Source organism: Schistocerca americana, chromosome 3 (assembly GCF_021461395.2).
Source record: "Schistocerca americana isolate TAMUIC-IGC-003095 chromosome 3, iqSchAmer2.1, whole genome shotgun sequence".
Taxonomy (NCBI): domain Eukaryota; kingdom Metazoa; phylum Arthropoda; class Insecta; order Orthoptera; family Acrididae; genus Schistocerca; species Schistocerca americana.
Window position 1 is genome coordinate 149,617,714 of NC_060121.1, and position 15,130 is coordinate 149,632,843.

The 15,130-nt window shown below is 44.5% G+C and overlaps 1 protein-coding gene across 1 annotated transcript in view; it reads left to right on the forward strand.

Annotated features, from left to right (window-relative positions):
* Nucleotides 1–399: 399 nt before the first annotated feature.
* LOC124607353 (15-hydroxyprostaglandin dehydrogenase [NAD(+)]-like) overlaps nucleotides 400–15,130 on the forward strand; it is a 53,356-nt gene continuing 38,625 nt past the window's right edge. The window contains exons 1-3 of the mRNA XM_047139654.1: nucleotides 400–403; nucleotides 8,586–8,683; nucleotides 12,056–12,179. Coding sequence (XP_046995610.1) covers nucleotides 8,591–8,683; nucleotides 12,056–12,179 — 217 coding nt within the window. The 5' untranslated portion in view covers nucleotides 400–403; nucleotides 8,586–8,590. The remainder of the gene's footprint in view (nucleotides 404–8,585; nucleotides 8,684–12,055; nucleotides 12,180–15,130) is intronic.

The window sequence follows — 15,130 nt, forward strand, 5'->3', positions numbered from 1 at the left end:
AACTGTATGCAACAGGTATAGTCGTAGCACGCAAACGGGTCCGTAACAGGCCCGTCACAGGAGGAGCGGGTGCAGTTGGTGTGTTAGCTGCTGTTGCCATGAACCCACACATGAGTACACGTGACACTGCGAGAGCCGGTGGACTGAGTCAAAGTAGTGTCACGCGCATACTGCATCGTCACCGCTTTCACCCGTTTCATGTGTCGCTACATCAGCAATTACATGGTGATGACTTTAATCATCTAGTGCAATTCTGTCAATGGGCATCAACAGAGAATGCGTTGCAGTTCTACCTGTTTACCGTTGAAGCGGGTTTCACAAACCACGGGGCAGTAAATCTACGGAACATGCATTACTGGGCCGTGGACAATCATCGCTGGCTCAGACAGGTAGAGCGACAGCGACCGTGGACTGTAAATGTATGGTGCGGAATCATTGGCGACCACCTCATTGGTCCTCACTTCATTGCAGGGGCCCAAACAGCTGCAACAAACATCGCGTTTCTACAGAATGATCTGCCAACGTTGCTCGAAAATGTCCCACTGGAAACGCGTCGACGTATGTGGTATCAGCATGATGGTGCACCTGCACATTCCGCAATTAACACTAGGCTGACCCTTGAGAGGATGTTCGACGGGTGTTTCATAGGACGTGGAGGACGCATAAATTGGCCAGCCCGTTCTCCTGATCTTACACCTCTGGACTTCTTTCTGTGGGGTACGTTAAAGGAGAATGTGTAACGTGATGTGCCTACAACCCCAGAGGGTATGAAACAACGTATTGTGGCAGCCTGCGGCGACATTACACCCAGATGTACTGCGGCGTGTACGACATTCATTACGCCAGAGATTGCAATTGTGTGCAGCAAATGATGGCCACCACATTGAACATCTATTGGCCTGACATGTCGGTACACACTCTATTCCACTCCGTAATTGAAAACGGAAACCACGTGTGCACGCGTACCTCACCCCTCATGGTAATGTACATGTGCGTCAGTGAAAAAGACCAATAAAAAGGTGTTAGCATGTGGACGTAATGTGCTGTTGCAGTCTTCTGTACCTAAGGTCCATCACCGTTCCCTTTCGATCCCTATGTAAATCGGTGCTCTCCGATACACACGATCGAACAGCGGAGGAGTGGTACTCAAACGTCTACTTTAGGTTACAATATCTCCGGATGTAATTAACATTTTACAATGCAACACTGATTACGTATTTGTTTATATGTTCAGGTGTGCTAACAAAACTAACGGGGTTGCTTTTAAAAAAACGTAGGTTTGTGTTAAAAAACATACTTCCGTGCATTGTTTTTGGTTTGTATTAACCAATTACACTAGCCCCTCTCCTCACGTTCGGTCTGTGGAATCGATTCGTCAGTATTTGATGTGGTTTACGAAATTTATCCAGCGGTAATGTTAGGTGACTCACCCTGTATCTATATATATATTTTTAAGAACCAGTAACTTTGCCATGAAATCACTGATGACACTGCAAGACAGAGACTTCTAGTGGTATTGACCGACCACGGCATCACTGCACTTGGCCTTCTGTGGCCGATGTCGGAAACACGCGGGGCCGGCCGGAGTGGCCGAGCGGTTCTAGGCGCTACAGTCTGGAACCGCGCAACCGCTACGGTCGCAGGTTCGAATCCTGCCTCGGGCATGGATGTGTGTGATGTCCTTAGGTTAGTTAGGCTTAAGTAGTTCTAAGTTCTAGGGGACTGATGACCACAGCAGTTAAGTCCCATAGTGCTCAGAGCCATTTGAACCATTTTGGAAACACGCGGTGACGTTAAGTAAACAAGTACAGCGGTGTCTAAGGAAAACTCATTGAACTGAGAATGATTTCAAGACAGTTGCGCATATACTATCAAGTGGTTCAGCGAGTCCTTGTGAAATATCCCGATAAAAACTCTGTGGTAAGCCAACCGAAGACCCCTCACTCCCAGGTGCTACATATGGTAGTAGACTAAAGTACTGACGTACGTCTGTGAGTGTAGTGCACTGCAGAAATCACTCATAGCGTTCAGAGCAACAGTCGTGGTGGAGATTGTGCTATGCGAGTGTAGGAAATTCTGACAAATTTTATAGTGGCCATATTGGGAGATCATTGACAGTGAAAGTAAGTATATGTAAGTTATTGCAACATAAATTTGATTTTCTACTACGGGTTTTATGAGTATTATCGAAATGAAAACACTGCGATAGTATATAGTTGTGAAAGATAATTTATTAAATTTTAGGCCGATTTTTGATTGTTATTTACAACTATAGTTTGTTTTAAGTATTATGACATCAAATAAATGTGTGTGAAATTCCACTGCTGAGGTCATCGGTCCGATAGACTTACATACTACTTAAACTAACTTATACTAAGAACAACACACACACACACACACACACACACACATTCCCAAGGGAGGACTCAAACCTGCGGCGGAAGGGTCCGCATTATGACTTCATGGAAGCTTCGAGATGTGGGGATTTTTTTTAGCAAAAATGCCAAATTGCTTTGAAATACATCACATAAAATGATGAATGAAAGGTTGAAAAGCGAAACCATCTCTTAAAAAAAATTGACTGTTTGCTTTTCTCCAGTGCTTACCCATAGTCATTGCTTGCTATGATAATAAACGTTAATTATGCGAAAAATTTTAAAATTGTGTTTCTTCATGTTGTTAGTAGTCATAGTCCGCCTCCGTAGCGTAGCGGTAGCTTTACCGCCAATCACGCAGGGGGACTGGGTTCGATTCCCGGCAGGGAACTGGATTTTGTGTTATTTTCATCATCATTGACTAGCAAGTCGCCGAAATGGCGTCAACTGAAAAGGACTTGCAATACGGCGGACGAACTCCCTCCCGGCCAACAATGCCATAAGATCATTTCCATTTATTTGGTAGCCATAGGGTTAACTGTTTGTTGCTGACAGCCTGTATTAGAGGCTATCACAGTTATGAGAATCTAAATGAACCTCTGTGCTGAAACAATGTTGATGATATGTGGCCCAGTGTCATGGCACATTGTCATCCATAAAGAGTGCATCGTTATTTGGGAACAAGAAGTCCCTGAATGGCTGTAAATGGTCTCAGTTGGCTTAGCTGGGCTAGAGGACCCAGTCCATTCCATGTAAGCATAGCCCATACCATTATGGAGCCACGTCCAGTTTGCACAGTACCTTGTTCACAACTTGGGTCGGCTGGTCCCGGCGGAGGTTCGAGCCCTCCCTCGGGCATGGGTGTGTGTGTTTGTCCTTAGGATAATTTAGGTTAAGTAGTGCGTAAGCTTAGGGACTGATGACCTTAGCAGTTAAGTCCTATAATATTTTACACACATTTGAACATTTTCTTCATTAATGAGACTTGTTTTCTACAATTTCAAAATGGTTCAAATGGCTCTGAGCACTATGGTACTTAACATCTGAGGTCATCAGTCCCCTATAACTTAGAACTACTTAAACCTAACTAACCTAAGGACATCACACACATCCATGCCCGAGGCAGGATTCGAACTAGCGATTGTAGCGGTCGCGCGGTTCCAGACTGTAGCGCCTAGAACCGGACGGTCATCCGGCCGGCTACAATTTCAAATGTAATACTTGTTTCTGCTGTTTGCTTTCACAAAGTTACCCCTGTCATCTATGGAATTTCCAGCAGCTGAAGATAATTTGTGTAGAATTTAACTGTCATACCGAATAGTCTACCCGTGTAACTTATTTATACCACTTTACCCATACTTAATCAGGTCTCCAGACTTATCGGCAGCAGCAAAAATTTTCCACGAAATCTACAAACACATTTCTCCACTTGTAAACAAAATGATTTTGTGGCCAGTTCAGGTACAATTAACGTACTTGTAGCTTCCATTACTAATGGCAGTACTATGCGAGAACACAGTGTAGCTGACCAGTACTCTGGGTGTTGACCAGACTACCCACAAATATTATAAATATGTATGTACGAGGTGTGGCTAGAAAAAAACCGGACTAGTACTGGTGAAACAATGAAACGAATGCAATAATGCTGAAAGTCGCGTGGCCTGTCACGTGACTCTCGCTCCGCCTACTGCTCGAGTTTCATCTGCCTCCTGCACTCAGTCTGCCCGTGGCGTCTGTTTTAAGTAGTTGACGTTTTGTCTGTGCGTCGGAAAATGTTGAGTGTACAGAAAGAACAGCGTGTTAACATCAAATTTTGTTTCAAACTAGGAAAATCTGCAAGTGAAACGTTTGTAATGTTACAACAAGTGTACGGCGATGATTGTTTATCGCGAACACAAGTGTTTGAGTGGTTTAAACGATTTAAAGATGCCCGCGAAGACACCGGTGATGACACTCGCACTGGCAGACCATTGTCAGCAAAAACTGATCCAAACATTGAAAAAATCGGTAAACTTGTTCGACAAGATCGCCGTTTAACAATCAGAGCAGTGTCTGAGTTAACAGGAGTTGACAAGGAAAGTGTTAGGCAGATTCTTCATGAAAGTTTCAACATGAACAAAGTGTGTTCAAAAATGGTTCCAAAGTGTCTCACAATTGAACAGAAGGAACGCCGAAGAATGTTTTGTTCTGACATCCTGGAAAACATTGAAAGTGATCCCACCTTCTTACAAAATGTTATTACTTGCGATGAATCGTGGTTTTTTACTTACGATCCCGAAACTAAACGCCAATCGATGCATTGGAAAACTCCTGGTTCTCCACGACAAAAAAAAGCACGAATGTCAAAATCGAAATTCAAGGCAATGATGATTGTTTTTTTTGACGTCAAAGGGATTGTGCACATTGATTGGGTACCAGAGGGACAAACAGTGAACCAGCATTACTACATTAGCGTCCTGGCTACCCTACGTGAGCGAGTACGGAGAAAACGGAACGATTTGTGGAGAAGAAAGTCATGGATCCTTCACCAAGACAATGCCCCAGCTCACAGTGCGTTGTCAGTGAAGACGTTTTTGGCAAAACACAACATTCCCATCTTAGATCATCCACCCTACTCACCTGATTTGGCCCCCTGTGACTTTTTTCTTTTCCCTAAAGTCAAGTCAGCTTTGAAAGGAACTAGATTTGAGACTGTTGAAGCAGTAAAAGAAAAAGCGACGGAAGTAATGTATGGACTTACCGAAAATGATCTGCAGCATTGCTATGAACAGTGGAAAATTCGTATGGAGCGGTGTAGAGACCGAGGAGGAGAGTACATTGAAGGCGATAACATGAAATTGTAAATAATTGTAAATAAATGTTTTTTTCCAGCATCAGTCCGGTTTTTTTCTAGCCGCACCTCGTATGTATGTGCGTATGTTCAACATCTCCTCCTAAATCACTGGACCGATTTCAAAAAACGTGGTACGCATGTGCCTTTCTGTCAGGCAACAATTGCTGTGGGTGTAAGAACTACCTGCCTATCATAGTTTAGGAGATATGGCGGCACAAGCAACGAGATGCGCCAAAAAATACTGTATCACCCGAGAAGCTTTAATACATTTATTCTTTACTACAGGGATTCTCTTAGAATCGAATCAAGTTATGGAAATCCCTGACATCGGTTGCTCTTTTGACAGCATTCAACTACTACCAAGCGCAACGGGCTGTAGACGAAAACAATGACCGTCTCTAGAGCTATGAATATGTGTAGCCATAGAGACGTTCACAAAATCGCGTTGTAGACAGGCAAAGTAGCTGCCGCCCATTGTACAGAAACTGTTTCGTAATTTAAAAAGTCATTTCACTAATACATAGAATTTTTCCGATGTTACACTATGAACACAGTTCATTTTCTGTTTTCGTCTATAACAGAAAACTGACGCAATGAATACACGAGGAATGCGGTGTGTGTCAGCTAGTCTAAGGGGGAAAAAAAGCTAAAGTATGCTGTTGTCATGAAGTAACACTTCAGTCAGAAAGTTGCCCAGTTTTTCGGCATTTCATTTTACATACATCGAGAAGCCATGACTTAGTTCTTTAGAATATTGTAATGCGAGCAGCCGTTAAACTGCATAATGAACGGAAGTAAAACGAACTGCAAGACAGTTGTAATTGGCGATTTCTTTGTTGTCACAACCGGTTTCACTGAATTAAAACAGCATATTCAGGTGAATTACATAAGAAGGAAAAGTTCCGACGTAATACGTGTGATCAAAATACTATAACAACTTTTAAAAAAAAATTTAACCTCTCAATAACAATGTCAGTAAGTTGCGATTTTAACTTGTGTGTCCTCCATTTCATGAATTCCACACGGATACGCTTATCGGCTTGACATTTATTCATAACGGTGTACGGGTGAGTGAAGGGGGAAGGGTTTGAGAAAGCGTCGGTGGGTGGGGTTAGCTATTTAGCTCGTAGAATGCCCCAAATTTGATCATTCCTTATTTATATGTCTCATTTTAAGTGATCGTATTTATATATAGCTTTTTTTTTTCTCGTGGAGTGCCACCGCACTATTCGCCTCGATGTCCTGTTTTATTTATTTTGACGACTTAACCCTCTTGAGGGATTTGATTTTTGACTACGAACGTTGGGGGTATCTTGGTGCGCAATTGTGTGACTGTTGGTAAGTACGTTTTAATTCTGATATATCTGTCAGGTTAAATACCGGGTGATCAAAAAGTCAGTATAAATTTGAAAACTTAATAAACCACGGAATAATGTAGATAAGGGGGGAAATATTGACACACAATCTTGGAATGACATGGGGTTTTATTAAAACAAAAAAACAAACAAAGATCACAAAATGTCCGACAGATGGCGCTGGACAGCAAAACGTCAGTGACTACGCATGACAATCGTGTATAAAAGGAACTGTAATGAGGGACAGAATCAGATGCGCCAGCAGTCGCAGCATGTTGACGTTACCTGAAAAGGCGCTTTTAGTGAAGCTGTATTATCAGAATGGTGAAAGTGCTAGTTCAGCGTTACGATCCTATCGCCATTGGAAGGGGATTCGAATGGGTAAAGGTCCGTTGACAAATGCAGCTGTGAAGAGAATGATTTCGAAGTTCGAAGCCACGGGTTGTTTAGACGATAGACGCCGTAGTGGCCGACCGAGCACAAGACGTAATGCTGCTGAGACAGTTCAGGAAGAAATGGAGACTGTAGCGGGTTCGTCTATGCATGGGGAAGTCAGCGCTCGTGCAGTCGCACGTCGCACCGGCATTCCATACACTAATGTTTGGTTGGCACTTAGGCGTACCCTCCGATGCTATCTGTACAAAATCCATCGGCATCATGAACTGTTACCTGGCGATTTAGTGAAGTAGAGGGCGTTTGTGGTGTGGGCGTTTCAAAAGTGGCGGAAGATGACGATTGGTTGAGTAACGTGTTGTGGACCGACAAAGCTCATTTCACGCTCCGTGGGTCTGTCAACGCTCACAACTCTAGAATTTGGGCTACCAAAGATCCTAGAACTGTCGTGCAAACTCCATTGCACGACGAGAAAGTCACGGTATGGGTTGGATTTACCACATCTACCGTTATCGGGCCTTATTTCTTCGAGGAAATGCGTGATTCTCGTTTTGTAACTGCTACCGTGACGGGTGAGAGGTACACCGATATGTTACAGAATCGCATCATCCCCAGCCTGGCCGATAAACACCTGCTGGAACATACGATGTTTATGCAGGATGGCGCTCCACCCCATATTGCTAGATGCGTGAAAGATCTCTTGCGCCCGTCGTTTGGTGATGATCGTGTGCTCATCCGCCACTTTCGTCATGCTTGGCCTCCCAGGTCCTCGGACCTCAGTCCGTGCGATTATTGGCTTTGGGGTTACCTGAAGTCGTAAGTGTATCGTGATCGACCGACATCTCTAGGGATGCTGAAAGACAACATCCGACGCCAATGCCTCACCATAACTCCGGACATGCTTTACAGTGCTGTTCACAACATTATTTCTCGACTACAGCTATTGCTGAGGAATGATGGTGGACATATTGTGCATTTCCTGTAAAAAACATCATCTTTGCTTTGTCTTACTTTGTTATGCTAATTACTGCTATTCTGATCAGATGAAGCGCCATCTGTCGGACATTTTTTGAACTTTTGTATTTTTTTGGCTCTAATAAAACTCCATGTCATAACAAGCATGTGTGTCAATTTGTACCTCTCTATCTACATTATTCCGTGATTTATTAAGTTTTCAAATTTATACTGACTTTTTGATCACCCGGTACTTTACATAAGATGTATTAAAATATCAAAAAAATATAAGAAATCTCGAAAAAATTTTAAAAAGTTTTAAAAAAAATTTGGGACGTTGGTGTAGCATTTCGATCATATATACTTCATGGGATCTTTTCTTTCTTATACAGTTCACTTGAGGATTCTGTTTTAATGCGGCGAAGTCCGTTCTGGCAATAAATATATCACCAATTGCAGCTGTCTTGCGATTCATTTCACTTCGATTCATCATTGTATTGTTATCAGAACGGAAAATCTTGATAAATGAAATAGAACGCAGGCACCTAGCAGTTGTTGCTGCAGAGCTACTCAAAGTGGTCTTCATAACCAAAACCAGTTATGCACTCGCGCGGCAAATAAGACGAACTGAGAACGCTTAGCCATCCGAATGTTGCTGAGACGGTGTCCCGTGTTGCAGGATGGACCCCTCTGGCAAGGTGGCGCTGATCACGGGGGCTGCCGGCGGTCTGGGCAGAGCCTTCAGCAGGGCGCTGCTGACTGCAGGAGCCAAGGTGAGTCGCTGCTTCTGCTCATCCCTTATTTACAGCCTCGGCACATGCGACGCCTAACAGCCTGAGCATTACACGACTAACGCCACCCCTAACATGTTGTACAAATCTACTGTGTGTCTTTCTCCTTTTAGACTTCACTTTTGTCAAGTTTTATTATTGTTCTTATTATTACTACTTTTTTCCAAAGGCAAAGAAAATCTGTCAGAAAGCTTGCTTAGAATTAAGAGAGAGCTTGGAGCAGCTAATCTTGTCACATGAAATCACCGCATTCATAAAGAAAAAGGAGTCAGATAGTTCCGAGTAGTACTCGCACACCGAGGGCTCCGTTCAAACTTAATTACGTATACTAATGGTTCATTCATCCCGCAAATGGAGAATCTCGACGATTTTTGCCAATTATCGATATCGATACAGGCAAGATGTGCGTGTACCCATTCCCGAGGAAATGAGGTCTTAACATACGAATAAAATGGTTCAAATGGCTCCAACCACTATGGGACTTAACATCTGAGGTCATCAGTCCCCTAGACTTAGAACTACTTAAACCTAACTAACCTAAGGACATCACACACATACATGCCCGAGGCAGGATTCAAACCTGCGACCGTAGCAGCAGCGCGGTTCCGGACTGAAGCGCCTAGAACCGCTCGGCCACAGGGGCCGAAACATATGAAGAGGCAGACGATCGCATAACAATGACAAAAAAAATTTACGTGTAATATAACTTTAAATCAACAATTTTCGGGTGCTTTTCCTTCGCTTGTATTGCGAAGCTTCGCTTCTTACCGAATATCAAGATTCTATACCAACGGGAAGAACCCTACAGGTTTTGATGAGTAAATTTCCGAGTATCGAAATAGCGAATAGCGTTGCCTTAGAAGTTTACATTTATTACACCACCAATGGTCCGTACACCTCACTATGACGCATCAATTTCAACTTCATACGTCAGTCCGTTCCTGACAGAAGGGGTCATAACAGGCGCACAGGCAGGCACACAATTAAATAAGAAATGACAATTTTTTCTTTGTGCTGTTATTACAAATCGACAGTTTCTTGATTTTTTCCCTTTCTTGTCCTGCGAAACCTTGCTTCCTGCCAAATTTAATGATTCTAAGTCAACGGCAAGTACCCTATAGTTTCCAATGAGGCGTTTTGCGACTGTCACAATGTCTGACGTAAATGGCCATATCTTTCGATTGCATTGACTTAGAAGCTGCCTTTTTACACTGCCAAGGGACCATAGAGGTCAGCAAGTGACATAAATTTTAACTTCATAACGTGTGCCTGTTCGTGGGAGAAAGGGTTTGTAACAGTTGGACAGACAGGCAGACAGACGGATGGATGGACGGCCAACAAAATGACTCTGTAATGGTTCTGTTTTTACCGACTGAGGTACGGAACAATAAGAAAATAATGGAAAAGCACATGGAGGCTATGGTGCGTCAAGGGAAGCAGTTAAAAACGGAAGAGAAGTAAATATGATGAATTTTCTTATCGGATGCGTGCATGAATTACTTTCACAATATATTCAATGGCAGGATAGTGGGAATATATGGTCAATCAACAAATAAGACCTCTGACAAATCGTTTGTGTGCCCCTTTTTAGTAAAAAAATATGGGACCCGCGTACCTAATTATACTGACATCGGACACTGGTCGTAGACGAAGAAGGGTGGTCCGAATGGTCACAGGTTTAAAATTTCCATGCAAAAAATGTGCCAGAACCGTTGACCATTCCATGAAAGCCTATCTACAAACATTCATTAAGCAGTATTAAGTGAAGAGTCTAGCTGTATTATCAGTCCTGTGCGTATCTTGATCGCGGACACAAGATTAGAGTATTTACAACGCTCACAGAGGTATCTAAGGAGCCATTCTTCCCACGCTCCATATCGTGAATGGAACGGGAAGAAACTTAAACACGCAGTACCGTGCTAAGGAGGAGGAGAGGAGCAGATTAGAGACGGACGACAAGCTCGGATTACGAAACGATGGGGAAGGAAATTGGCTGTGCCCTTTGAAAGGAATCATCTCGGCACTCGCCTCAAGTTGTTTAGGGAAAAAGCGGAAAACCTAAATCTGGATGGGTGGATGCGGCTTTGAACCGTCGTCATCCCGAATGTGAGTCCAGTGTGGTAACCACTGCGCCACCTCGCCCGGGAATACCATGCAGGACACCGCCTTGCAGAGTAAGGATCCAGAAATATATCCGAGGAAGACAGTTCTCCAAAATTAGAACAATGCTTTAAATTTTCTGCTTCACAAGACCGGGGACACTCTACTCACAGAGTTTCGAGAGCCAGCTTTAAGTGATGAATATAGACATATACCACAGTGCCCTACGTGGTGACCACGAAGACAAGATGGGACTAATTACAGCTCTCACAGAGGCGTCTGAGCACTCATTCTTACCGCGCTCCGTACCTGAATGGAACGAAAAGAGGCTCTAATAACTGATGCTATGGGAAATATCCTTGCTATTCACTTCACAGAAGTTTTCCGAGCATATGCGAGTGTCGGGACATTAATAGAGGCAACTATTTATTCACAACTTACACAAAAACGGATACATGTTTTTAAGTTTTACTGTCCTTCACCGTAGTCATCAGAATTTCGTGTAACCCGTTGCTTAGTGATATGGGAGTCGTAGGAGTCACAGCGCCAGCTGTGCTGATGTTCGAGTGGAGCGGTCTGCTGCCTGACTAATCTCTGAAACAGTTCTGAAGCGAATGTCGTGAAGTTCGTCCTACAATTTAGGAATCAAATTGAAGTCACAAGGGCTTATGTGTGGCGAATGTGGCAGGTGTACTGCGCTTCCCTGCACCATGGACCGTAAAACTCGATCACAGCTTCCGCTACATAAAATGAAGTGCGGATCAGGCAGGAGGAGTCGCCTCTTCTTTCTATTAGTTGGACACAGGCTATGTTCCAAAAATGAAGAGCTTGGAGAGAGAAGCCGCCCAGCATTGCACAGTACAATGCTCGGACGCCTACGAGCTGGGTTGTGAACGATTTCTTCTCTCGATGAGGGTGGAAAGTGCTGTAGCACCCACCACACTCCCCGGACTTAAGTCCTTGTGACTTCAACTTGATTCCTAAACTGAAGGAAACGCTTCATGGCATTCGCTTCGGAAGGGCTACAGATGTTCGTCAGGCAATAGACCACTCCACTCCAACTATCAACACAACTGGTGCTGCTAAGCAGGGTCTCCTACGACTTTCACATCCTTGGAAACAGGCTCTACATAAGGACTGTAACAGATGTAGATGCAGATCAGTAACAATGAAAGTCAGTTAGGTCTGGAGGCCCGCTCACATGACTTAATGACTCAGCCGACTGCTTGCGTACAGCAGATTTTTTTTTTCCAGGTCGTGGCGTCGGACGCTGACGAGGCGGCAGGGAAGAAGGCCGTGGAGGAGCTGGAGAAGCAGTCCGGAAAGGGGAAGGTCGTCTTCGTCAAAGCGGACGTCACCAACAGCAGCTCGCTGGAAGGTAGCGCCCCCTCTCTGGAACCACTGAAGGTGTCTTCCAGGATGCCTCCAAGGCTCTTCATGTTATTGATTCTACTGCTCATTCTGCACAACGCTGGCAAAGTAAAATGTCGTATCTTCCAGTTTGGTAGCTAAATAAGAGGTTGAGGGTTGGGTTGTTTGGGGAAGAGCCCTGAAAGCGAGGTCATCAGCCTCATTGGTTTAGAGAAGGATTGGGAAGGAAGTCGGAAGTACCCTTTCAAAGGTACCATCCCGGCATTTGCCTGAAGCGATTTAGGGAAATTACGGAAAACCTAAATCAGGGTGGGCGGACGTGGGATCAGACCGTCGTCCTCCCGAATGCGAGTCCAGTGTGCTAATCACTGCGCCGCCTCGCTCGGTCTAAATAAGATTTTAATGTGTTTTGGAAAAGAGACGTGTTAAACTAATTCTTTAGATTAGTTCTAGTTACCATTCTGTAAGCCATTACTAGTGTGATCTCCCTTCCCACTCATGTCTAAGCACACTGTTCTGTCGTCGTGTGATTCTACTTACACGCGCCGTGAATCAGCGTCAGATCCAACGCAATCTCTTCCCTGTTTTCTTGGAAAACTGTATTTCACGTTTCATAAATACGAGGTGCATTCAAGTTCTAAGGCCTCCGATTTTTTTTCTCCGGACTGGAAAGAGATAGAAACATGCGCATTGTATTAAAATGAGGCCGCGTTCATTGTCAATACGTCCCAGAGATGGCAGCACCGTACGGTAGATGGAATTTTACCACCAGTGGCGATAATGAGAACTGTTTTAAACACTTAAAATGGCGACGTTTTCCTTACTTGAACAGCGTGCAATCATTCGTTTTCTGAATTTGCGTGGTGTGAAACCAATTGAAATTCATCGACAGTTGAAGGAGACATGTGGTGATGGAGTTATGGATGTGTCGAAAGTGCTTTCGTGCGTGCGACAGTTTAATGAAGGCAGAACAACATGTGACAACAAACCGAAACAACCTCGGGCTCGCACAAGCCGGTCTGACGACATGATCGAGAAAGTGGAGAGAACTGTTTTGGGGGATAGCCGAATGACATGAACAGATCGCCTCCAGAGTTGGCATTTCTGTGGGTTCTGTGCAGACAATCCTGCATGACGACCTGAAAATGCGAAAAGTGTCATCCAGGTTGGTGCCACGAATGCTGACGGACGACCACATGGCTGCCCGTGTGGCATGTTGCCAAACAATGTTGACACGCAACGACAGCATGAATGGGACTTCCTTTTCGTTGGTTGTGACAATGGATGAGACGTTGATGCCATTTTTCAATCCAGAAACAAAGCGCCAGTCAGCTCAATGGAAGCACACAGATTCACCGCCACCAAAAAAATTTCGGGTAACCGCCAGTGCTGAAAAAATGATGGTGTCCATGTTCTGGGACAGCGAGGGCGTAATCCTTACCCATTGCGTTCCAAAGGGCACTACGGTAACAGGTGCATCCTACGAAAATGTTTTGAAGAACAAATTCCTTCCTGCACTGCAACAAAAACGTCCGGGAAGGGCTGCGCGTGTGCTGTTTCACCAAGACAACGCACCCGCACATCGAGCTAACGTTACGCAACAGTTTCTTCGTGATAACAACTTTGAAGTGATTCCTCATGCTCCCTACTCACCTGACCTGGCTCCTAGTGACTTTTGGTGTTTCCAACAGTGAAAGACACTCTCCGTGGCCGCACATTCACCAGCCGTGCTGCTATTGCCTCAGCGATTTTCCAGTGGTCAAAACAGAGTCCTAAAGAAGCCTTCGCCGCTGCCATGGAATCATGGCGTCAGCGTTGTGAAAAATGTGTACGTCTGCAGGGCGATTACGTCGAGAAGTAACGCCAGTTCCATCGATTTCGGGTGAGTAGTTAATTAGAAAAAAAATCGGAGGCCTTAGAACTTGAATGCACCTCGTATTTCTTTTTGAAGTAAATGACGGATAAGAGCAAGCGAGAACTCCGATACAAATTTGGGATGCTGTTGGTACATTAATTACAGTGGTAAAACAGTCCCTCAGCGACACGCAAATTTCTCCTCAATGCCAAACAGCTCATAAAATTCGCAGCTACCTTACGGTTTACCACACCGAAAAGGTACTCACTCTGCCATTGAAGAATGGCGCCATAGAGACCTGGGGACGAGGACTGTCTGCCGGACTTCAGGGTGCCAGTACCAAAGGTTACTTCGTCGAGCGACTTCACTCCGCTGCCTTCTGCTTTGTACAGGGTGGTCAAAATAAAACTGGCCTGGAAAATATTTTTGGCACGTTAAAGCGGGCAACACAGCTCACAAAGCTGCCAAACATATTTTCCGCCCTCCGTGCAGGTGATGTTGGCTACCTTACGATGCATGAACACACTGTTGTGCAAATCTTAATGACAAAAGTAACTTTCGCTTGATGTGTCTCTGTAATGTAGCTCGATCAAATATGGACTATACATAGTTAGGAAGAATTGCTACGGTACAGCACGGAAGGTAACTCAAAGAAATAAGGAATGTGACGAATGAAAGTGACATTTTTGTTCAAAGACAATAATTTCACTGGTCACTGCAATTCAAGGCGGTTTGATGGGCCTCATAAACCGCGGGATATGGTATTCAGTGGGCTGTGTGATCACCACCGACGGGAATGCCGGCTCTACGACGTTCTCCTGCGTGGGCCACGAGGTTGGCGAAGACTTCTTGTTGTAGGGCGTTGGTGCACGTGGAGGTTCTGCAGCACGTCTCGGCAACGCATCCCACACATACTCGGTGCGATTTAAGTCGGGGGAACGAGCAGGCCAGTCCATTCGCCGATTAGCCTCTCGTTCCAAGACTTCCTCCACCTGGGCAGTATGATGCACCCCTGCCAAAAGTACGCGGGGAAGGAATTCAGTATCTCAATAACTGTGACCAGCGAGTATACCGTGTTCAAAGATCTGCATGTGAGTACGTCG